We start from the raw sequence: 25,878 nt of genomic DNA, 5'->3' as shown, positions 1-25,878 counted from the left end.
ACCCAGAAATGAACCCACACACCTATGGTCACTTGATTTTTGACAAAGGAGCCAAAACCATCCAATGGAAAAAAGATAGCATTTTCAGCAAATGGTGCTGGTTCAACCATGGTTCAATGGAGGGCAACATGTAGAAGAATGCAGATCGATCCATGCCTATCACCCTGTACAAAGCTTAAGTCCAAGTGGATCAAGGACCTCCACATCAAACCAGACACACTAAAACTAATAGAAGAAAAACTAGGGAAGCATCTGGAGCACATGGGCACTGGAAAAAATTTCCTGAACAAAACACCAATGGCTTATGCTCTAAGATCAAGAATCGACAAATGGGATCTCATAAAACTGCAAAGCTTCTGTAAGGCAAAGGACACTGTGGTTAGGACAAAACAGCAACCAACAGATTGGGAAAAGATCTTTACCAATCCTACAACAGATAGAGGCCTTATATCTAAAATATACAAAGAACTCAAGAAGTTAGACCGCAGGGAAACATATAACCCTATTAAAAAATGGGGTTCAGAGCTAAACAAAGAATTCACAGCTGAGGAATGCCGAATGGCTGAGAAACACCTAAAGAAATGTTCAACATCTTTAGTCATAAGGGAAATGCAAATCAAAACAACCCTGAGATTTCACCTCACACCAGTGCGATTGGCTAAGATCAAAAACTCAGGTGACAGCAGATGCTGGCGAGGATGTGGAGAAAGAGGAACACTCCTCCATTGTTGGTGGGATTGCAGACTGGTAAAACCATTCTGGAAATCAGTCTGGAGGTTCCTCAGAAAATTGGACATTGAACTGCCTGAGGATCCAGCTATACCTCTCTTGGGCATATACCCAAAAGATGCCTCAACATATAAAAGAGACACGTGCTCCACTATGTTCATCGCAGCCTTATTTATAATAGCCAGAAAATGGAAAGAACCCAGATGCCCTTCAACAGAGGAATGGATACAGAAAATGTGGTACATCTACACAATGGAATATTACTCAGCTATCAAAAACAACGAGTTTATGAAATTCGTAGGCAAATGGTTGGAACTGGAAAATATCATCCTGAGTGAGCTAACCCAGTCACAGAAAGACATACATGGTATGCACTCATTGATAAATGTCTATTAGCCCAAATGCTTGAATTACCCTAGATCCCTAGAACAAACGAAACTCAAGACGGATGATCAAAATGTGAATGCTTCACTCCTTCTTTAAATGAGGAAAAAGAATACCCTTGGCAGGGAAGAGAGAGGCAAAGATTAAAACAGAGACTGAAGGAACACCCATTCAGAGCCTGCCCCACATGTGGCCCATACATATACAGCCACCCAATTAGACAAGATGGATGAAGCAAAGAAGTGCAGACCGACAGGAGCCGGATGTAGATCGCTCCTGAGAGACACAGCCAGAATACAGCAAATATAGAGGCGAATGCCAGCAGCAAACCACTGAACTGAGAATAGGTCCCCTATTGAAGGAATCAGAGAAAGAACTGGAAGAGCTTGAAGGGGCTCGAGACCCCAAAAGTACAACAATGCCAAGCAACCAGAGCTTCCAGGGACTAAGCCACTACCTAAAGACTATACATGGACTGACCCTGGACTCTGACCCCATAGGTAGCAATGAATATCCTAGTAAGAGCACCAGTGGAAGGGGAAGCCCTGGGTCCTGCTAAGACTGAACCCCCAGTGAACTAGACTGGTGGGGGGAGGGCGGCAATGGGGGGAGGGTTGGGAGGGGAACACCCATAAGGAAGGGGAGGGGGGAGGGGGTTGTTTGCCCGGAAACCGGGAAAGGGAATAACACTGGAAATGTATATAAGAAATACTCAAGTTAATAAAAAAAAAAAAATGATGCTACCAAATTGAAAAAAAAAAAAAAGAGGTCAAGATTCAAATGAACCATATAGTAAAACTATGTCTCAAAATATTTAAACAAAAGCAAATAGAATATTCTGTAAGTCATGGCACACAGTAGGTGCGAAGTGAATGGTAATTTAGATTACCCACTAATAACCACCAGTAAAAAATGACAAGCAGCAAACATCGCTGTCCCTGAAGTACTGTTGTCACCCTCACAGCGTCCTGAGCAGACAGGCTCAGCTCTGAGGCAAAGCTCTCAGGTCACCAGCTGTCCGATACCCTTTCGGGTATCTGGCTCCTTTCAGAATCCGAACATGCCTATCCCCTCACGATGGACTCTTTCTTCCAAAGTCCTTATTACATCCAAGACCAAACCATAACAGCTAAGCCAAACAGAAGGGCAGAGGGAACTGTGTGTGGTTGCAGGATCCAACCTGGCCCAGTTACACCTACATATCAATGTCTGTGGGCCACTATTCTGTCCACTTGATAGGAGTACTGTGCCCAGACCGGTGGCATGCGAAAGGAAAGCCATAGCGTTTCAGTTTTGATGCCTGGGGATAAGGTTAATGTGACTTCAGACACCTCAGACACGCTCCATCCTGGACAAAGTTCTTATGACACCAGCTGTCAGCTACCCTGTGGGCTATCTGGCTTCTTTCAGGATCCAAGTGCACCCAGGAAGTGAGAGACAGCAAGAGGGTGAGTTCAAAATGATGCTTAGATACACAATCAATCCAAAGCCAATCTTGGCTTCATGAGATCCTGTTTTATGAAAGACCAACAAAAAACAAAAAAACAAAAAACAAAAAAACAAAAAAAAAGTGAAAAAGATACACAGTGGAGGTCCATGTGAAACTCAATGGTGCAGTATGTGGTTAGGCTGGTGAGGCCCACACATATGTAGCCACAGATGAGGCTCGTGCAATGTTCCAGCTCAGCACAGTGGACAGTGGGAGGGGAGGGACAGGTGGGAAGACATGATATAAACAAACTAATTAGCTACTGAGCCTACTTTTATGTCATCAAAGTCACTGTCAAACTCTCTGGTCCTTTAGTCTGTGAAAATCTCTTTACTCTCAAACCTCACTGAAGTGCTGCAAAAGCACCAGCCTATAAGAGCCTCCCGAGCACCAAGAGCAGCTCTCTTTCCCACTGCCTTGAGACAGGTCGATAACGAGAGGCCAAAGATGACTGATTGGCACAATATAACTAGTCAATAGGTTCTATACATGCCAAACAAAGGCAAAGAATATTCAAAAATAAAAACACTTGTTAATGTAGGAATTACTACATGCCTAAGTCTTTGTTAAATCCTTCATATTAAAAATGTCAATATCCAAGTTACTCAGGTGGAAGCCATGATACCCTTTCGGCACATTCCTTGCCTGCCTGTTTGTTGGATTGCTGTAGATGGAACCCAGGGTCTCCGGCATACTAGACAAGTACTGTGCCACCAAGCTACCTCCCCAGCCCCAGTGTCACTCTTAGACTGCCCTCATGAAACTCAGTGGATAATACTTTGGGATGTTCCCTGGAGGAACTTTCAAAACAATAAAGTCAAGTTGAAAAAGTCAACACACATTAATTATATATATTAATTATAATGATATAAATAATATAACAAATAGAATACTATAATCAATTACATAGGAATCAACATAAGTTATGTCAATAGTTTTACAGTTATCATCAAAGCCAGACTTAAACATCACTTTAAGTAACCATACAGAGAGTATTTACCAGCAAATGGAGCGATTGATGATCCCAAACTATGTAATTGGTACAAACTTCCTAGGGGCAGTATCAGTAACTGATTTCTTCTTTAAAGCCTCATCTCAAATCACTCATGTGAGAACAGAATTGAGAGGCCCTGCTTATCAGGTAGGGGACTCCAAGTGTGCAGAAGAGAACCAAGCCCTGTTCAAAAGAATGTACATTTTATCCCTGACACAGTTCCCAAATTCAGCTGTAACTGAACTAAGAATGCAGGTAAGCTATCTAGATATTTATCTATAGTTTATACACCCTAAAAGTTTACATATCTCCTGTAGCCCAAAAGATCTGAGAAGCTTCTAACCTAGAAAGGAGAAATTCAATACTTATGGTTACTATTAGGTCATACTTGGTGTTTGTTAAAACGATGGAATAAGGGTCTGCTTATTAAACAACATGCAGCAATAGTCAGAATTCAGCTTCACTGAGAGCCATTCATACAGGGACAATCAATTCAGGGACACTGGAGAACCAAGAGCCCATTGGGAAGCGATTTTTAGGTGGTCTCTGCCTTCTCAGCTTACCGGTGGCTCACGTCTCCATAACACACAGTTTCAGTCTCTACCTTCTGTCACATCCACACTGTCCCCAAGACTGCCCATCAAGGCCTAATGCTGTCACCCCAAAGTGGTAGTGTGGCTGGAGCACAGAAGGCTTCCAGCTGACCAAGAAGAGACCCAATTACTACTGATAATCAGTAACAAAAGCCGCAGATATTACCATCCCTGCCTCTGCCGCTTTGCTCTCTGAACATGGTAACTAACACTAGGTTTCATTCTGGCTTTTCCCCAGAACCTGGACTCAGTCCTTTTGAGTCAACTTTGAGGGAGAGCCTGCACTCTAGCTGACACAACAGAAAGAAAACATGTTCTCAAATTCCTAGAAGTGCGGACATCCTAAACCATGATATTCGTGGCCACACAAAATCAACCAGGGTCTCAAAATCATCAAGGCAAACATGAATTCCTTATGTCTGAGACTAATACTAAAGCTATAAGCTCTCACCTCGTGGACAGACACGTTCTAAAGAATGTTCTGAACAGCATTATTTCCAGAAGCAGTCTGAGGCTGGCCTTTTCCTCCACCAGACGCTTCCTTACACCCAGGCCAACTACGACTCCTCAAGGTGAACTGCACCCTCATCTGTCAGCAGTTATCAAAAAGCCCAGAACCATAGCTCCAAAAGTCACGTGATTACTGAAGCAGGAGGAAGCAAGCACCAAATCTTGCAAATAAAAGCCTTTAATTCTGATGTTAGATTAAAAGCAACATGGGCAAGAAAGAAGTTTCTGAATGTCTAATGGAGCATATAGCGAGATTTAATCACAGTTAAAAGCCAGATTTGAATTGTGATCCTTCGTGACCATCCTAAGAAGGCATGAATATTCCTTGTCTGCCTTTGCCTGCTTTTTCTTCCTCATCCACAGAAAACTCAAACTCAGCCATCCACAAGACGCCCTCCACCGAGAACAGAAGTAGTGACGTCTATACACTGCAGCTGGGAAAATCTAATATCGAAAGTTAAAAACAACTATCCACCTTGGAAAGCAACCCTTCTTAAGAGCCCACAGCTGAGGCTCCACGAGAGAATGCCACGCCCAAGCATGTGATGAAGTAAGTCTTCCAGAAGACTCTTGGTAAGGTCCTTCTTTCTGGGGCTGCTGTAGTTGTCATTCTCTACGGGCAGTGTCTGCCCACTTTGCCCTCTCCCGTCCTCCACGGCTAAGCAGGCAAGAGACTGCTAACTGACTCCCTGTCAGTGATCAGAACCAGTGAACCATTAAGCAGTAAGTCCCCACAACTGGTGGCCTGAGAAGGAGCAGGACTAAGGAGGTGTGGCAGAAGATGGTTGTTTCTGGAGAATTGGGTGACCAAAGTTATGGATGGATGGATGGATGGATGGATGGATGGATGGATGGACGGATGGACAAATGGATGGACAGACAGACCTACCGGTCTAGTCAAAAGGGGTAGAGTGGCAGGAACAGAAGGCATGTCCACCTAATGAGAGGTTGGGTTCTGCCTCACATAGGAACAGGTTCTGGGGAGCAGATGGGCTCATGTGCTTGGAAAGTGACTTAAGGAGTCCACAAGAAGTTTGAAGTAAGGATGGGGGGCAGGAGCTTGGGATGCTGTGAGGGGATGTAGCCAAGAACTGGTAAAGTGGAAACTGACAGCTAAGCAGAGTCCCTGGAAAACAGAGTTGTGAAAGAAGAATAAAACAAACGAGTGAGCCACGGCAGAGCCACGGCTAGCCTCCTCTTCTAATCACAACTACTCGCACATCCACGTGCGCACAAGCATACACATTCCCACACAGTGGCGCCATGTCATTGGGGTACCTTCTTACCTTAGCCACAGGCACGCTCCTATTAGTCGCCGCGTCGCACAAACTGGAGGAGGTAGAGCTGCCTGCTGCCGCTGAGAGAAAGACGGGAGAACGCGGGGGACTGCCTGTCGCCCCTCCAGCACCGCCTGCCAACGCTGGGAACGTACCCGGCCCCGGGCGCGCAGGAGGGCTGCTCCCAGGGCTGGCGCCTGTGCGGGGCCTCTGGCGGATGCCATCCAGCAGGCGCACTAGCAGTATGTTGGCCGGCAGCTCGTCCACCCCGCAGCCCACCAGGATGCGGCACTCGGGACAGCGTAGCTCGTGGCGCGAGCACACGATGCTCTCCAGACAGCGTCGGCAGAAGGTGTGCTGGCATGGCAACACCTTGGCAGTGGTGTCCAGGCGCTCCAGGCACACAGAGCATTCCAACAAATCCAGCAGCGATGACTCGTCCATATCCTCTTCAGTCCTCGCCTGGTCCCCTCTCTGCTGCTCACCCTGCCTGTCGTCGCCCTCGCCCGGAGCTGCGGTGGCTGCCGCCTTGGACGCGCACAGCCAGGACGCTCCAAGCAGCATGGGGGAGGCGCCGGCGCGGGCCCAGCGAGCCGCCTAAGTCCAGCAGCCAGAGCCCGGCCCGCCTAGGAAAGCGAGCATTTGCGCCCAGCCCACAGGGTTCGGTCCGAGGCGCTGGCCTCCAGGGTTTGCAAAGTGACTCGCCGAGCCTGCTTGCAAGGCGGGCGCCTTAGTTCCGGAACCCCGAGGCAACTCCAGCCAGCCGAGTAAAATCAGTCCTCCTACGCGCGCGCCCCGCCGCTGCGGGCTACACCTGTGCCGCCGCGCCGCCCGCGCCCCGGAGCCCAGCAGCGGGAAGTGCAGGGAGAGGCCAGCCGGGTCCCGGGGGAGACCGGGGCGCGGCGTGCGCGCTCCCCCGCGCCGCAGGCGAGCCGCACCGCCCCCCTCGGCGCCTCCATGCGCCCTCGGGCTGCCAGAGCGCCGCCGCCTTCCTCAACTAGCCCAGCTGGACCTGGTCCCTGGGCCGCCGGCACGTGTGCAGGGGGCGTGCGGAGGTCAGAGTCACTGCGGGGGTGCTGGGAAGCAGACACCTCTCCTGCCTTGAAGCTTCTCCCTTTGGGCCACCTCCGGGGCTCGAGAGAACTTCCCCTGCGCAGGCTTGGCTCCTCTGGACGCCAGACTCTGGGTTCTCCGCGAGCTTTAGGAAGGGACGTTTCTTCTCAACGCCTCGGCGAAGGAAAGTTTGCGAGCATCATCCCGACTGCTTTCTTAGCCAGCGCTGGAGAGCAGCCTGAGGACGCATCCGACACCCAGGCATCCTTCTGGACGACTCTGGGGAGCACACTTGCTTGTGTCCCCTCGCCTCCCAGCACGCACAGGTGACAGCTGTGGGTATAGGTGCGGGGATGTCCCTTGAGGCGAGAGGGGAAGGCGCTGGAGACCACGGGGTGGGGGGCTGCTGGGGCCGCGACTACTCCTTCGGGAGGCCGACTGCCCTCTCCAGAATCACCGATGTGTGACTGACGACGACGCCCACGCGCCAGCACACTCTGGGCCAGCGCCGCGCCCCTGGCGGCGCGGTGAAAGACTCCAGCGGCCGCTCTAGTGTGCTCTGGTGAACCCAGCTCCAGATTTTCTTCCTGAGGCTCAAAAGAGGGGGAATTTGCGCTCCTTCCCGATGCCCGGGTTTCTGGGAGCGTCAGAGCGACGGAAGTACGTACGAGGACCCAGAGCAGCAGGGAAGTTTGGCGGTGGGCTGCGGTCGACATACAAGATTTCTTGCCGTGTGCTGCCCCCTGGTGGCTCCCTCGTGTTCCCAACGCTCTCGAGCCTGGCACAGGCAAAGGTCCAGCAAGCTGAATGATAACACAACTGAGAGATGCCAGGGCAAGCATCCGAAGTGGTGTGCATGCCCCTCCTACGCGTTGGGCTATCCTGTTGTTTGTGAAGCTGAATGTCACTTTTCCTCGGTTTTTTTTTTGAAAGAAAATAAAGATCTGGATTGTTTTAATGCTCTTAAACAACCCTGTGAAATAATTGCTTTAACTTGATTGCACTTGTAAAGAAAATGAGTCTCATTATTATGACACGATTAAATTAGATTTCGTTTTCGTGTCCACAGAACCCAAGTGCATAAAGTAGAGCAGCTGCCTATAAGCCATGTGTCCTTTACAGTAAATATTTGTCAAATGATTGAAAGAGTGACTTGGTCTCCTCATGCAGCGATGACTTGAATGCAGTATTTAACACCCCAATTCCAAATATCCTGAGTTCCTATCAGGCTGCTGGTCTCTGGAAATTTCCAGGAGCAGATAGTTGTCCCAGCCGATCTCTATCATTTACATGAGCGTCGGCAAGGGTATAAGATACAACTGTCTGTCTAGTTTATGGAGGGGGTAAGGAGGTGACTGACTTTTGCTCTCAGACCTTTGCTTAAGAACACCCAAGGAGAATTTGTGAGACTGGCAAGAACAAAGTTATTATCCATAATGATACAGCCTGGGTGCTTTGGGGTGCAAGAGAGAAATAAACCTTAGAAGAATCTTAAAAGGTGCAAAAATAAAAGCGATCTTATGGGACTACAGACTAAGAGCTTGGGCAGATTCATGGGGACAGATTCTCCTAAATGTTGTTCTCTCCCTTTGTATTTGGTGGCTTCCTCCTTCCCCCCACCATGCACCAGGCGCCTCGTGATAGAAAATATGACCAAAGCATGTACCGGCTCCAGCAGTATAGCATGCAATTAGCATCCGCCACTGACAAGACGGCATCTGATATCTCATGGGATTACTAGAAGTCTGAAAATCTTGTTACATAGACTGAGCCAGCAGCCATTCTCTGAGCTGTTGTCTACAGAAAGAAGCAAAACCATATGAAATCTGGCGGCACCCTCAGAAGTTGCACGGGAAAGGAAGTATGGATTCCTGGAATGAGCATCTTGGAAAGTGAAGAGAGATGTCTGTTCCGAGAGCCCAGGACGTCTCTGTCCTCTGAGTGCTTCACTAAGTACAACCACAATGAAGATGAGTCGAGGCCACTGGACCCCACGGTGCCTGGATTTCCTGTCTCTGCTCTGCCCCAGCACCTACCACAGCCAACTCCCACAGTAGTCAGCCAAAGTCACAGGAAGGCTGGGCGGGATGTGCAAGGTGGTTCAGCAGCTGGATTCAGGCAACGAGACCTGGTAGGGATTGTGAGGAGCTTCCTGCTCCTACCCAAGGGAAAACTGCCTCAGCAGCAATCCCTCTCGTTGTTCTGAAGAAGCCATGCCAAGTAGTGTGATGTCTTCCTGCCTTTTGAGCTAGTTAGAGGCCTTACTTTTTATAAGTCTGTCCAACAGTCGGCAAAGAATTCGGTTCCCAAAGTTAACCAAAATAAATATGACTAAACTAGCCCAAAGACTTCCAGTTCGCAAGTTCTGGATGAATTTCCCAGTATGGTCCGTAAAGGAACTCGAGGGTGTGGCCTAAATAGTTGAAGCATTACAAATGCAGTTTTACATTACTTGGCTCAAAGTTCACGTGTTCAATAAGCCAAGTATGTAAGTAAATGATGGACGAGCTGGCCTTACAGCCATTCATATAAAAATAGCTGGGAATTCAGTCACCCACCACAATACTGTGAGCCAACATGTGTCATCCATACGGCATTGGCAGCCAAGGAAAGTCAGAAGTCCTCAGATGCCCGAATGTAAGGTTACAGGCTGGGATGTGGAAGGAAAGGTCCCATCAGACCTCAGACTTGTCAGACATCATTTGCTAGATTATTCCCAATTCTGGGAACCAGAAATGAATGACAAAGTGGTTAGGAAGCTGAGCCTCAGAGTTAGGAGGAACAGAAAGCGACGGTGCAAGGAGAAAAAGCTTAAAGGCAGTGGGGTGGGGCAGCTGCTGGACTTGTGGCCACCAAAACGCCAGCTCCTTCTTTCTTACATTCTCCACTTGATGCAAGACAGGAATTTATTTTTCCAGTGAAAGAGGGGAGATGTGACTTAGGCCCAGTCAATCAAAAGATGTGTCCCCAACCAGCCATGCTCTGACAGGTGGCAGGAGAGGGTTAGATACAGCCTCCAGAGCCACAGACATCACAATGCAGGTAGCCTGCAGCAGCAGAACCTACAGTCTGGGGCCTGCTTCATTGCAGAAGCAGTGTGGCATCTCCGGCCATCCGTGACTGTGGTGACAGGCTCAGCTGTAGCCTCCGTTGCTCTGTTGACTTTATCAATCACATAGATTTCCCCATTTTTAAAAAATGATTTCTTTCTCTGAAATCATTCCAAGTTGCCATTTGTCATTTGCAACTGAGAAATCTAGATGATATCTGTTTGATTATCAGCCAGAGACCAATGAAAGCACCCAACTGAGACAGTAGTCACCATGCTAAAATGCAACAGGAGACTTCTAGCCTTTCTTCTGGAAAGACATCCAAGCAGTCTACTTGATTGATTGATTGATTGATTGATTGATCGATTAACAGCACTTCTTGGGTGAATGTGTCCCCCACAGTTAACCAGATGTTTTCATGAGAACAGAGCTAAGAGCAGAGTCAAGCTGCAGGAATACTGAGTACAATTTGCCTCCTGGACACAGGAAACCCACGGCAGGTATAATGTCTGCAGAAGGAATGACAAGAGATTTCATCTCCTTAGAGGTCTGAGGCCTTTGAGATCCCTGGGGTTAGATAACATATTGGAAGGAAATGTTTGCTTCACCTTGTGAATTGTGAGTATGGTAGTTAATTTAGATGGCTTGAGAATCACTTAGAGTAGTGATCACAGATTAGTTCTCTATGTGTCTGAGGGTAGTTCCACAGGAGACATCTGAAAGGTGGTAGCTGGAGTGAGTAGTCTATACCACCATGTGCACAGCACTGTCCAATTGCCTTGGGTCCCATATTTAGAAGGAAAAAATAGGATACTCCATCCCTTCTCTCCTAAACATTTCCTTGTCCAGCCCTTGGACATCAAAACTCTAGGTTCTTTGACCTTCGTACTCCAGCATACCTTGTAACCCCTGCTGACCTTGAACCCATAATCCTGCCTACGTGCACCACCCTGCCTGTCTTCATAGATCTATTGATCACATACTGCCCTCTCCCAATGCCCCTGTTACATTTCTACTGAAAGCCCTCAGTGTTCCTCCTAAGCTACTGCTTGATCACTAACCCTCCGCTCAGGGTGCTTCTGGCAGGCCAGCAGAGTGTAAATTGGAGAGCAAGTGGTGTATGCTCAATCTGTGTTACCTCCTTCGCCAACCCGCCAAACTGCCCATGTTCTTAGCAACCTGGCTTTGTCCCTTCTTCCAAGATGACACAGGGGATTTGTCTCCCTTTCCTCAACCTGAGTTGTTTCAGTCTTTGATTCTGGTTTGTAAGCTCTCCAGGGTGCTGTACACACAGTAGGCACTCAACTGATGCTCACTAAGTACATACAATAACAACCACAACTTATCACTCCCAGGCCAGTCATCAGATGCAAGAGGATTACTGTTGACCAAAAAGAAAGTCCAGAAGGACCGGCTTAAGGGGCCATAAAATGAATTTTATTTCGGAACCAGGTTTGAGATTTTAGAAGGGTGAATGAGATTTTAGAGGTGTGGACGTCTGGCAGTTAGGGGTGTGAGTCACACACAGCTCTGGAGGGAGGTCAGAATGGGGTGTGAATCTGGAAGTTATTTCACTGAAGGTAATAGATGGAACGAACTTGAGGAGGGAACAAAGCCAGGGTTCCCTCTTAGAAAATTGCAAGGGAGTCTTTCCATTTGACAAGCTAAGGACAGGAGGGAAAGGGCTAGCTGGCAGTGGGAGGGGGAGTCTTATCAGTCACACTTGCTTAGAATACTCTATCTTTGGGGCACAAAATGGTTTACAGATATGACATCATGTTACACAAATATTTTAGGGACAGAGGCAAGTTCTCAAGAGTGCAAAAAAGAAGTTGTAAGGCCTAGTTAATTGCAATGTGCGTTAGTACAAGGGTTGGAGATTTCATCTTGCAAGTTGTTCAGTTTTGTTAGTCACCATTGAGATGTGTACACGTGTGTGTGTAAGCTGAATCCACAGCGTTATGCATTATTGACAAGCCCTCTACTACTGCGCTATATTCCCAGTCTACTGAACACTTAAACTGTGAGCGCTGTCCGGAATGGGTGCTGCCTGGCTGGGGTATTCCCCTCTTTACTGTGTAGGCCAGGCTGCATGGAATGGAAAAGCAGGACTGTTTATGTGAGGAAGAAGAGACAGATGTGCCTGCTACTAAAGATGGGAAGGATGTGGGGGAGGCCCAGACGGCCTTCTCTGTGGCTTTACAAAAGCCACGGTCTCCATTGTCTCTTGGTATACAGAATCCTTTCCACAGCCTCTTAGCCCTTCCCTAAGATTCTGTGTCTGTTTAACTGATCTGTCCTGGCACAGACTATTCAGAAAACGCAGCAGGCATCCACCCAGAGAAAACTAGATTGGTCCAATGTCCCACTGTTGTCATGAGATCTGCAAAGCAGGCAGCTGAGGTTGACCAACCTTTCCTTCCTCACCTGCTCAGACCATGGTGAGCACAGTAAGACCCCCTAGGCTGAAAGTAGCCTGAGAAGAGAGGCATCCTCCTAGAGGAAGGCTGAGCCAGGCCAGCTAATCATGCACTGGACATCCACGCCATCTTTCACAGATTGGCAGCAGCAAGGTGAGTACCATATTGCAAGGATCCCTTAGTGAATGGTCACACCATCTGCTTCTCCCTCTGCAACTTAACTGGAGAGTCTTAAAAAATTCTAAGGGGTTTCCAAGATTCATCTGATCAGACAGAGGAATAGAAACATGGAAAAATTAAGAAAGTTTTTTAACATGAGTTTGAGCAGCAGGTCATTTCATTATGTTTTTAATCCTGAATATCTTAAGAAACAATTTTCATTTCTCCACTGTAAAGAGCATACTGTCGTGGGGTTGATACTTGCTACCGACCACAGTCTCCATAGCACTGTGGAAAAAATACCCCAAAGTCTTTCTGGGCGCTCAAAATGATCCTGAAATTGCTTACATTTTCTTTTGCAATCTCCAAAAGATTTATAATAAATTCTCTCCTTTGTTCTAGAGATATAACCATTTTCATTTAAGTTTGGCTCAAGATGTTAAAAGCACTTAAACTTACGTGCACAGCATAGTTACTGTGGTGGATCACCATGCTGGTAAAACATTTAACACAGTAAATAAAATCCCTGACTTAAATTATAGTCATAAGCAGAATGCATGAAAACAATATAAAAAGCTTCCAGAATAATCACAGTTTAATTAACATTAAATAATATTTAATATGTGAATATGTGTCTTGACAGAAGCAAATCTCTAACCATTCAAGGGAGATTATTGATCATTAACAATGCTGGTGTGATTCCTAGCAAAGAAACTTTGAAATATTTTATGAGAGATATGGGAAGCTAATGCAGACTAATCAATCTCGTGAGAAAGAGAAACTGAATCTTTTCGTGGATGAGATATTTGCATCTTCCCAAGGCGAGATTAGAATTCTGAGTTTGCTGAGAGTTTTTATTCTGAGCTGTAGTTAAATGCATAGATTTTTTTTACCATATAAGGTATTCCCAGTTTTTTTTTAACATGTGCTTCAGTGGACATCCTAGAGGGACCCCAGGGCTAGGAAAACTATCTCAGAGTTTCCTCAGAGGTGTCATTAAGAGAAGTGTCTCACTCTCAACTGGTCAACACACAGAAAGCATCAGACTATAGAGTGCTGGCAGCCCTAAATGGGACAACACACACACACACACACACACACACACACACACACACACACACACACACACAGGCTCAGGTTTCTTCATGTTAGAGGCAAGAAAGGTAGATAACTTCAAGAGAACAGGGTTTGCAAAACACAACAGGGCGGGTGTACATATGAACTCACAGCAGTTGTGACAGCATGCACAAGACGTGTGCAAGCTCAAGCCAGACAAAATCCCAGTGTGTATCTGACAGACACAAATTCCCACAATAGGCTGAGGAGCTATGGGTGTTTGATAGCTTCTGAGAGAAAATTCTGCTTGCAGCTGATGGTGGTTAACACAGGAGCCCACAACAGGCCAAAGGTCTGTGGTGTGCTCAGCCATAAAGAGAATGAGTGTAGAGCAGCCTTCCTTCCAGGGCTCAGAGATGATGGGAGAAAGGCCATAAGAGGAAGAGGAGAGAACAAACCCAGGGAAACAGTATCCTCTAGACACAACAGGGAGGCTACACAGACCTACTCACAGTGGTTGCACAAGCACAATATAAGATCAATCCAGACAAAATTTCAGCATGGAGAGGGGAAGTAGACAGGAAGTCCCATCCTTAACCTAGGCAGCAGGAAATGGAGTTGATGGGGGTGGGGGGAAAGAGGACACAAACTTACAAACTTGCTCGGGTAGGAAAGAGGCATGGATCTTAAAGGAGTTGGGGGAAGGGATGAATATGATCATTGTTCGAGATCAAAATACATTGTTCAGAATTCACAACAGACTTTTTGGTTGTGAGCCTAGCCTTTAACGGCTGAGCCATCTCTCCAGCCCCACAACAGACTTTTTTAAAGGAGTGGCGGGTGAAGAAGGGTCTCAGAGATATTTCTTAAAGGTCAGCTCAGGGACATTTGTGTATTTGATGGTTCTCAAAAGAGAAGAATCATAAAGGACAACCAAGGTGATCATGGAGGCACAGCATGAAAATTGAAACCGTCACTTGTGGAGAAAATAGTGTCTGTATGGATCTGGTACTTGTCAATAATAAAGTTGATGACCTATAGCATAGGCTGGAAATAGGAGGTGGGACTTCCTGTAAGCAAAAAGGATTATGGGATAGTGCCAGGCACTGGAGATTCACAGGTAACCAGCCACATGGCAGAATGTAGATATAGAATAAATGGGTTAAATTATGATCTAGTCAGAGAAGAGCCTAGCTATATGGCCCAAGTATTTTTAAATATATTTTGAGTCTGAGTTTTATTTTTGGGAGCATGGGGACTGGGAGGAAGAATCTAACTTCTACAGTTACTCATTATCCTTTCAGTGAAGTAGCCACCCACCTGGACTCTGAAATGGCCGGTGGCAGTCAGATGGCCTTTTCATCCCCATAGATGACAGCCTGTTTCGTGATGAGATATCAAGGACTCAAATTGCCCTTCCACATACTGGGCCTAATATATATTCTTTGGAAATTTTACCTAATTTCCATTCTCTAAACAACTGGAAATCTCGTTCTGTGGCCACATGGGATGGCACTCTAAGTTTTAAATTGTGACCTTTTTGGTTTCACATACACATATGGTGATATCTGTAGTACTTTATCATGAGATCCTAGGACTAAATTTTGAGTTAACTATTCCCATAAAATAATGCCCTCCCAACTTAGTAGTTTACAACAGTGGCACCATTTGTTTTGCTCATAAAACAAATCCTCTGGACAGGACTCAGTGGACACAGGTTGTCTGGCCTCTGTTCTGATTGGTGACTGAGACCATAGGCACACGTGTCTGGCTGAGGATACTGATTGATCTTTGCTGGGGCTGACAACTGACTGAACAGACATGCTGCCTCATAGAAAAGTGGAATTTTCAGTGCGAAGTTTTCAGGCAGTAACTAAATAGCCAAGTATGCTATTATATTTATAGTAGTTGCTGTAAAAAGCCAGTCTCAAGTTTTCTGGAATTTATACTGATGCAAGTCAATTCTGAATCCTTGCTAATTGGGGTATCGTGGCTAGCAACTAGCTGTCCTGTGGGTGACACAGCAGGGCCTACAGCCCTGTCCTCCTACTGCCTGACATGGTAGCCTCAGCTTCCCACCAGAAAACTGAACGTATACACAGACCAGGGCACATGACACACACAACTGTCACTCTCTTCTGCTAATGTGAGCTAGCCACCTGGTCTCACCTGGATCCAGGAAGTCTGGATGGTGACTTCATACATGGCTGCCTCCAAAGACCATGAACTTTGAATCCGATGAATCAGATTGCAGACTGCTCCCATTGGTTAGGAAGCTGGATCGATAATCTTTAAGGACCCTGCAACACTAAGGTTCTATACTTTAAGTGATATCACCTTTAAATTCTAAGCATACCCAAGACGGGGCGGGGGGCTGGAAGGACACGTCCTTCAATCCTGGGCATTGTTGTTATGGATGATGAGATGGCTGTGTCTTGTGATTTGGGAGAGAGTTGTGACAGGCACGTGATCGCCCAGTTGAGGCCATGGCGATGTTGGAAGTAGGCTAAATTTCGGTGACAAGAAATTCTGTCTGCAGTGGTGGCTCAGAGCATTATAGTTCCTTAGCACCTAACTTGGGAGCCGCTTTACCTGCTCACGAAGCTATTTTTGCATGCCATGAAGGCAGACGGAAGCCATGCACACCAGGATGATGAACACCAGAACAATACTGGGCAACTGGAATTGCACTTACAATGTACTGCCTTCTGCTTCGTGAATGTGCCTATTTGTGTCTGACCCCAGTATATCCTCCATAACCTCCAGCAATGTGTGAAATGAGATCTAGAAACGAGGTGAGGTAGGAAAGGTGCCTCCTGGAGCTGAGGGGAGAGGCGTGTGGTCCCCTCAGAGGTGAATGTCTTCTACACTGAATCTGTTCTAAACAAGACCCGGCACAAATCCCAGGGTTTTAGGATCTGTACTGAACTTCCCATATTTGGAATAGCAGAATTTAGAGATCAAAGGTTGTTTTTATAGCAAGAAGAACACATGGGGAAATGGAAGAATTATTCTATGGCCATTATCTCCTGGAAAGAAAATTAATTCAGTGTCCTTCTAACGTTAAATTGCAGCTGAATTAGTGCAACCAAGTATTAGTTTAAGTTAAATGTAATTTTCATCCACATTATGAAGTCTTATTTTACCTATAAAGGATGATGGTGTAATAAGTATTCACATAGTATAAAGAGGATGTATAATTTTATTAGTCAGCAAGGCATTGCATTTGATGAAAACAATGTAATTTAATTTAATTTACAATAAATAACTGGTTGTTAAAAATCTATTGGTATTCTTGAAGTTCCTGTGTCTCCATGCCTTTGAGTAATGGCTTGCCTATGTTTACCTGGGTTATCCATAATTAGATACAAAATTTCAAAATGTCATTAAAGTTCTGTGTTAAATTCACATTCGCAATGATATTCAGGCCCAGTCCCCACTTTGCTTCTAGCAAAGTTACCTGTACCTTGTATCAGAGGGGAGGGAGCATAGGGTTAAATCCTATGCCATGAAGTAAGTTTCTGAACAATTATTCCAGTCTTCAGTATCAAAGCAACAAACCTCAGGAAGGTGCCCTTCGGGTTAATGTCTTCCTTCATTCGTTTCTTACAGCCAGGCACAATCAATCCTGATGCCTTTGGAGGACCCAAGGCTACATAGATAAGAACACCTGGTTTGCTCCACTCTGCTTTCCTCCTGTGCACTCCTAGGTGGATTGCTCTATTCAAGGACACCTTTACAGACCAGGTTAACACGTTATGACTCACATCAGCAATGTTGTTCAAAAGCACGATGCATATTTTGCTTTTGTTCCCAACTGCTGGTTCCTAGACCCTTCGTCCGGGTTATGCACAACGGCTCCCTCGTACACAGAAAGCACTTTGAAGAGTATCTAGCAAAGACCAAGCAACCTATGTTTTCTGGCACTGTTATAATGGCTGCCGTTCTAATGCTATCACCACGACTAGAGCTGAGCTGCCAGCCTTTCTTTGCTTTGCAAGCTGCTGCCTCCCAGCCCACTGCAGCTGCCCCTCCAGCCACCAAAGCAGGCTTCTGGGCATTGTGGGCCTAAACCCGGCACAGCGCACAGCGAATACACAGCTGGTCCTCCATAAATAGTTCCCTCCTCCCCTCAGTCACGCAGCTCAGAGAGGTGCTCTTTTCGAAAAACCATTAGTGCCCCACCCCCAGGCTTTGTCCCTTTAAAAAGAGCTAAGTGTTTCATGAGATTCTTTGCTTGGCCTTCGAAGTCATGTTCCCTCCCAAACTCCATTATTAGAACAAAGCAACGCGTTAAGTAATTACCGAAATGCTTTGGTTTCGTGCAGCTTCATTGTTACTTCTTAACTCGTCTCCCAAAATGAAAAGCTCTTGAATGGCTTTTCACAGCTGACAGGCTCGCCCACGAGCTCTGATGGGTTTTTGAGAAACTATAGCTCCCGATCTCTACAGCTATTATTCTCGACTCCAATTGTTGAGTCAAGTAAGGAAAAAAAAAACATTAAGTGTTCCTCTGGCTTCATTAAGTTATCGGGCATTTTGTGATCAAGAAAACTTTAAAAAAAAGAAAGAAAAGAAAAGAAAAGAAAAAGAAATCATTAGGGGTTGGGGATTTAGCTCAGTGCAAGGCCCTGGGTTCGGTCCCCAGCTCCAAAAAAAAAAAAAAAAAAAAAAAAGAAAGAAAAAGAAAAAGAAAAAAGAAAAGAAAACTTTAGCGGGATATTTCATTTCTCTCTGAAGAGCTTTTATTTTCATTCCATTCTTTTCTAATTGTACTCACCCTTTCATAAGTCATGCATATCTGCATATCTAATGTATCTTGATCAATAGTTCCCCTTTATCTCTCATCTCTGCTTCCTCCTCCCAGTGAACCCCTTCTTCATTTCAGCCAATGCAGCCCACTCCCCATTTTCAAGCCTTCAGTTTGTTTATTGTCACAACTCTACGCACACTTCACTGTGTTCTTTAAAATCTGAGTATAGAGACCCCATCGTTACCCACAAATTGGACGTCTCACGCCCAGTGTGTGAGCCAGGGAACGCACTGCTCTCCCACATCAGTTGCAACCATTGGAAAGCTGGTCAGCTGGTGTGTGCCTATGATAGCGTGGTTGAGTGCGTGTTCTAGGCCATCTGTGACCGCTGTGTGATCGTCTGGCTCCAGCTTTTTACAAGGAGATGTGAAAGGCCACGCATATGTGAAAGACCCTTTTCCCATCTTAACAGGCTCCTTCCCAATTTTTCAATAGTTCTTTTGTCTACTCCTAGATCAGCTGGCCAGTAGTAGTGTAGTGAATTTGCTAAAACACAAGAACTGGTGTGCACACATGTACACATATGAAATCCTCACAGCAACAGCAAAATAAGCAACAGAGTTACATGTCCTGGGTCCATAAGAGATTTAAGATGTATACACAGAGTATACACAGGGATGGATCCCAGCACCAATAGCCACATACACAGTTCCTATTCAGGTTATCTGTCTTTGACTTAGCTATGTATATGGGTCATAGGGCAATTCGCTAAATAAAACAACTTAAAAATCCAAACAAACAAAAATAAAGCTAGAGAAATGGATCATCACAAAGAAATAATAACAACAACAACAACAGACCAGGATAACAATGTGGCTACTAAGAGTATATACCATGTCTGTCAGACCCCATGAAGCATAAAACTACGGTTTTCCTTAAGATGTCCTGAAATCTTATTTTCTTACCTAGTATTGAATATTAATCTATTTGTAAAATAATCATTTTTAATTGTTGCTATCTTTATAGGATTTGATTCTGATTTTTTTCTTTTTTTCTTGATGGTGGGTTTTCATAAGCTATTTATTCTTAATATTTAGAAAACTCCATGACTAGTTGATGTTTGTGCGTGTCTGTGTGTATGTATGTTACATACATGGGCACATGTCTATGCAAGTAAGCACTTCAGTCACACAATTACACTTGTAGACATCAATCCTAAACCACCACACTCCATATACACCAAGATAAATAGAGTCATGGACCACATAACAAAGTTTCATTATATGATGGTAGTCATATGAGATTCTAATGAAGCTGAGATTTTCCTGTTGCCTGGTGACTTTGTAGTCATGGTAACATTGTAGCGCACTACTCTTTGGTCTGCTGTAATGCAGGCGGGCATAAACAAACCTACCACACTGTCAGCTGAATAAAAGTGCAACACATATCACTGTGTTCTGTTCGTCATACTCCATAGTGATAACAAATGGCTATGAGACCGGCTTAATGCTCTTTAGTCAATGTTTTAGAGTGTACTTTTATTTATAAAATACACATATCATGTGATCACTGAAAGTCTTGACGTCATGGAAAGGCCACGCAAAAATAATGGCTCCACCTTAAGGTTTGTGTAAATGCTCCTAGATACCTACTCAACAGTGAACTTGCCTAGTGACACACTTCTTGGAATACAGACCCTTTGCTAATTGACAGAGGACTTCATAAAGACAGAGAACTATTCATGGAAATCTTTCAGAAAGAGCGCACAAACCCCTCACCGTCACTTCTTCGTGATTCCTTTCGGCCATCTGTCATCTCTCAGGCTCCCCCCCAGGCAGCTGACAGTTTTCTTATCTGCTACTTTCTGCTTCTGGTGTTGAGTGACTCACAGTGGGGAAAAGGCAGCCGCGGCTTCTTTCGGACATCTGCTGTGTAGCTGGCTGATGGAAGCCCACAGACAGAGGCTGCAGGGCGCAGTGGGGTTTTAAACCCGGAGACTGAATGTACCTGCAGGGATGTGCTCATGCAGGACGTAGGCTGTGCTTCCACACTGACCGTGCTTGCTGGTGGTGGGCTGGCCTCATCTCGGTGGAGGTTCACTTAGCCATGGAGGTAACTGATTACCCTCCTAAATCCTCGTTAATGTCTTAATGGTTCCTCCAACTTCAACCATCTCTGCCCATTCAAATAATCTCAAACCAAAAACTAACAATGCACAAAAGACCCAGAAGCATGTGCAACACTTCGGCACAATGTTAATACAGTTATTTGCCATTGTGGTCTATAAGAATTCGATCTGATTATTCGGGGATATTGAAACTACTAACTTAATCTGAGGGAAAAAAAGATCTAGGAAAACAATATTTACCTTTTTAAAAAAAACTATAGATATAGTTTAAAATTTAGATATAGTTTAATCATAGTTTAAGGGCTGGAGGGATGGTTCAGTGGTTAAGAACACTGATTGCTCTTGCAGAGGTCCTGAGTTCAAATCCCAGCAACCACATGGTGGCTCACAACCATCTATAATGAGATCTGATGCCCTCTTCTGGTGTGTCTGAAGACAGCTACAGTGTACTCATATATAATAAATAAATAAATCTTTAAAAAATAATATTTAAAATTATAGGTACAGGCTAACTGGTTATCCTCGGTTAAGTAAAACACAAAGCCAGCTTTGTTCTCATGGGGTTCCACGTGTGTTTGCTGGCTTTGCTGTGGAAAATAGCAAGTTGAGCCTGGGAACATATCCCTAGGCATTGCATACAGGGGTATTTGTCTATATGCTGCCCCTGCTATTGCCTGGAGAAAAACCCAGCTGCTTTTACCTGGAGCACTGTTGACAGTCTTCTGTGTTCTCTTCCCTCCCTGACTCCTCTCAGCTCTTGAGAGGTAAGGTGACCTTCACTGCCTTCCTTGGCATTATCCTAGCAAAACCAATTGCCCTTCACCTGCCCTTTCTGTCCCTCCATGTCCTGAGACAACCTGGGCCCACTCCCTGTGCCTTACCAGAAGTTCTTCCCCATACAAAGGCTCCCTTTCCTCCAGAGGATGCCACTAAATCAGGTATCCTTTTCCGCTCCTTCTTTTGGATTTACTCCCTCCTGTCTTTTTTTATAACAACCACCTGTAACTTAGATATACCATTTCTAATGTTTTATTCTTTGAAAATTCTATACATGTATATAATGTATACGGATCACAGGCACTCCCGTTCCCTCCCTCCAACTCCCAAGACTCCCAACACATCTCCCTTCAGTTTTGTTTCCAATAATTTATTTTCCATTCACTTTGCATTCTGACCACTTACAGTTACCCCTGCCCTTCTCTGAGGTATCACTCTACCCTGGTACATCTAGTACCAGCAGGGCTCTGCACATCCTCTCCTACTGAGGTCTCCTACAGAGGTCCAGGTAGAGGGAGAGGGATCCAGTGGCAAGGAACAGAGTCCGAGACAGCCCCTCTCCACTTATTAGGATACCCATATGAAGACCAAGCTTCACATTTGCTAAAAATGTGTAAGAGGGTCTAGGCCAGCTCTTGCATGCTCTCTGGTTGATGGCCCAGGTTCTGTGAGCCCCGATGATCTCAGGTTACGTGATTCTATAAGTCATCTTGTGGTGTGCTTGGAACTTATGGCCCACTCTCTTCTATCTCCCAACTCATCCACAAAACTCTCTGAGCTCTGCCTGATGCTTGGATCTGGGTCTCTTCATCTGTCTCCACTCACAGCTAGATGAAGCCTCTCAGGGAGACAGTTACACTAGGCGCCTCTCTGCAAACATAGCAGATTATCATTAATAATGTCAGGGGTTGGCGATCTCATATGGGTTGACTGTTCCCTCACTCTCTGTTCCATATTTATCCCTGCAGATCTTGTAGGCAGGACAAACTTTGGGTTGAAGGTTTTGTGAGTGGCCTGATGCCCCCTCCCTCTGCTGGAAGCCTGGATACAGGAGATGACCAGTTCAGTCTCTATGTCCCCTTCTGGTAGTATTTTCCGCTAGGGTCACCACCATAGACGTCCCACATCCTCCCTCTCCCAGGCTGCCAGCTAATCACCAGAGATGCTCCCACCAATTCTGTTCTATTTCCTTTCTTCCTCTCTTCCCCCTTTTTTCTTAATACATTGACTCCAACTAGGGTTGTCCATAAACATGAGTCATTCACTGGGGCATGCACAACCAAAAGCAATGACTACGGTCTTTGTGGGAGGACTCTCGGGGCTCCTTTACTAACAATCCATATGGATTGAAATTTTGTTTAACAATTCATGGTTTCTTGTAGCAGCATTACACACACACACACACACACACACACACACACACACACACACAGGGTTGAAGTGGAAATTTTTGAGTGTTTTGGAGACTCGGTTGTGTCACGTGATGTTTTTCTAGAAACTGTCTCAAGAGAGGATGTTTTGCTGAAGCAGACACATCATAAGAGGGTGTTTAGCTGAGAACAGATGTGTGGTGCTTTTCTGGAAGCTGCCTGGGGAAAGGTCATGTGATGTTTTGCTAGAGTGGATGCTTGAAGAGCACGTGATCTTTGGAAAGGGTATAAACATAACCCAACCGACAGTGTGTGACACGGCGGTGTTGGTTCGCCTTGCCTTCTTTGCTGATCATCATTTGCCATGACTTTGCAGAGGGGAAGAACTTCTGGTGGTATTCCGTTGGCTGGTGGTTCTTGTTGCTTCTGCAGACTAGGGGCAATTGTTAAAGTTCTGCAGTTTCTTTTGGACTGAACTGCCATTGCTGAGTCGTGAATGGTGTTTGTAAGTGGATCAAGCTACCTCTGCTGATTCCTGGGAACTGACCTGCTGATATCCTGACAATGCAGATTGGATTTGCCCCAAAGAACTATTTCTAAACAGGTCCACATTCTCTTTTGTCCTATTAACATTCCTTTTCCACTGCCTCTGGTTTGTAGTGCGCTAGAAGGGAGGTTAAAGCATTTAAGTACACTTATTAAAGTAGGTTTTGAAAATCATAAGCCCACACAGGGTACTTTCACATAAACTGCACTTTATTATTCTGCTGACAATCATGTGTCTTTGGAATCCCACACTGAACAATTATTCACAGAAGTTTGATCATCTACCTTTATCTCCTATTTTGGTTTCTCGGGCTGTCTATGTCTGAACTGAAGTTAGAGGCTTTAATTCTCTCTCCCAGGATGTAGTTTTAGTGCCTCTTCCCAGTTACTTAGTCTATATCCTCGTCCTGTCTATTACTTCATTTTTTCTGGTAGTTTTTACCTTGTTTTCAACTTGCATTATTACGTACCAAATAAAGAATTTTTAAGTCTTGAGCCTTGATCAGCTTGGTACTGGGGGAGGATGTTTATTCCTCGTGCCTCTGGGTTTCCTGGGGAAGACTTTTCCTTCCATATCTTAGTCTCTGGTCCCATCCCATATTGATCTCCTTAGAGAAATGAGTAACTGAGACACACCATTGTCCAGATTTGCTTTATGATTAGAGGACAATTGACTATCTCCCCTGAAATTCCCAGCCAATACAATCTCAAAATAAGTTTTCTCTGTTCTCTTTAAGGTTGTGTTGATGCCTTAAACCTAGACAGGAGACAGAAGTCCCTACCTTTCTACTTTCTTCTTTGATGCTTTTGATACTACTACAATTACACTAATGATATACTTATAATAATGAAGGTAACAATAGCTTATGTTTATTGTACACTAATTGTAATGTATAATTAATTGCTTTTTGTGCATTATTTCACTATCCTCAACAACTCTACAAACAAGAACAATTGTAATCTCTTCCCCTAATCCACAATGAAAACTCATTTTAATAGTTTGCTAACTCATTCTAGTCTATACAAAGTAGAGGAATAGAATCTATACTCTTATCTTCCTGGTCTCAAACCCATTCTTGCACTATTACGATGGACCATTAATAAATTCCCCACACCCATCATAGAGGTAACTGTCTTCCTCCTACCTCACTGATATGTCTGCTTCTATCCTACTTCCTGACCACACCTTTCCAAATTCCCAACTGCAGCTCAGAGCTCCTACCTCCTGTCCCCTAAACTAGATGTTACTATCCTCATTTGATAGGTAAATAACTAGAGAAATAACTAAGCAGTTAGGAGATTTAGGAATGCTTACTGCTCCCTAGAGACACGACTTTAGTTCCCATCACCCAGGTAGGGTGACTCACAACTACGGATAACTCTGGGTCGAGTGGATCCAACATCCTCATCTAGCTGGAGGTACCTACACTCATGTAAGGCCCATGGAGGCTCAGTAACTTGTCTTGGGTACCTCAGTAAGTGTTAGTACCAGACACTGACTCCACAATGACCCTGCTCCAATTCTCCTGGCACTTGTCATTGTACCTAAGAACAAAATTAGGATATGTGGCCCATATGTAGCCAGTTTTGCCAATAACTTGTATCTTTAGATAAGAAATGTTACCGCCTTGTGTTTCCTGTGAGAGGGAAAGAAGGAGCTCCAAGTTATCCTTAATGATCTTTCTGCAAAACAATACAAAGGAAAGATGGGATACACACACACACACACACACACACACACACACACACACACACACACATCAAAGCATGTGGGTCTGAAGCAGCCAGACCTATCCAGAGCTCCTGAGGATGACACCAGCATGTTGCTCAGACATCATATCCAGATGGGATTCCATGGGGCCATGCTCCTAACCAGAGTCTTCTGAGCATCACCAAGGGCTCCTAGGAGAACAGAGGATGGTTTCTGGCCCAATGACAATTAGTGTTTTTACTACACTGCCTTCAGATGAAGAGTCATTTGTCCCAACTTGCTCTCTAAGAATCCAGGTGCTTTTAAAGACCTCCTAAAAACCTTTCCACCAACCAAATACTGACTCATCCTTTATCTGTTGGAAGTCACTATGCTCTGGACAGGAAGAGCCCACCCAGCACCACCATTTATGAAGTGTCAATTGGTAGGGTCAAAGATAAGCCTTCCCTGGTGACTTCGCAGTTGCAGGTAAAGGTGATATAAGACCACAGAGCCTGTGGTGCACTATTTGAAGCCACACTAAAGACTTTTTGGAGTATGACATTATCACACCCCAGCAACTACCCAAACATAGTAACAGGAGCTTGCAGCTCCCAGTACTTCCCTGACCAATAGCAATCAGTAGAGGCATCGTAGAAGCCTCAGGAAATAAAGTCTCAGACCAGACCAACAGAGACAAACTTATTAAAACAAAATCACATACATCTCATTCAAAAGTCTGACATGCCTAGGCCTGGCTTCTGCTCGTCAGCTCAGTTAGCACCAAGAATTTGTCACTTCTTTCATGGACCTTCTGACAGGTTTCCAACCTAAGTCTTATCTATAAGATGGGATGAGACATCTTACCTCCTCGGGTTACTTGGAGAATTAAGTGAGATC

The 25,878-nt window shown here is 45.2% G+C and overlaps 1 protein-coding gene across 1 annotated transcript in view; it reads right to left on the bottom strand.

Moving 5' to 3' along the window:
* The window catches only part of Sh3rf3 (SH3 domain containing ring finger 3), a 340,867-nt gene extending 333,174 nt beyond the window's left edge, over window positions 1–7,693 (bottom strand). The window contains exon 1 of the mRNA XM_087598703.1: window positions 5,986–7,693. Coding sequence (XP_087454829.1) covers window positions 5,986–6,540 — 555 coding nt within the window. The 5' untranslated portion in view covers window positions 6,541–7,693. The remainder of the gene's footprint in view (window positions 1–5,985) is intronic.
* Between the last annotated feature and the right edge of the window lie 18,185 nt (window positions 7,694–25,878).

This window comes from Rattus norvegicus, chromosome 20, assembly GCF_021556685.1.
Source record: "Rattus norvegicus strain SHRSP/BbbUtx chromosome 20, alternate assembly SHRSP_T2T, whole genome shotgun sequence".
Taxonomy (NCBI): Eukaryota; Metazoa; Chordata; class Mammalia; order Rodentia; family Muridae; genus Rattus; species Rattus norvegicus.
Note: the sequence above shows the minus strand (reverse complement) of the source record. Positions and strands in the feature narration are given on the sequence as shown.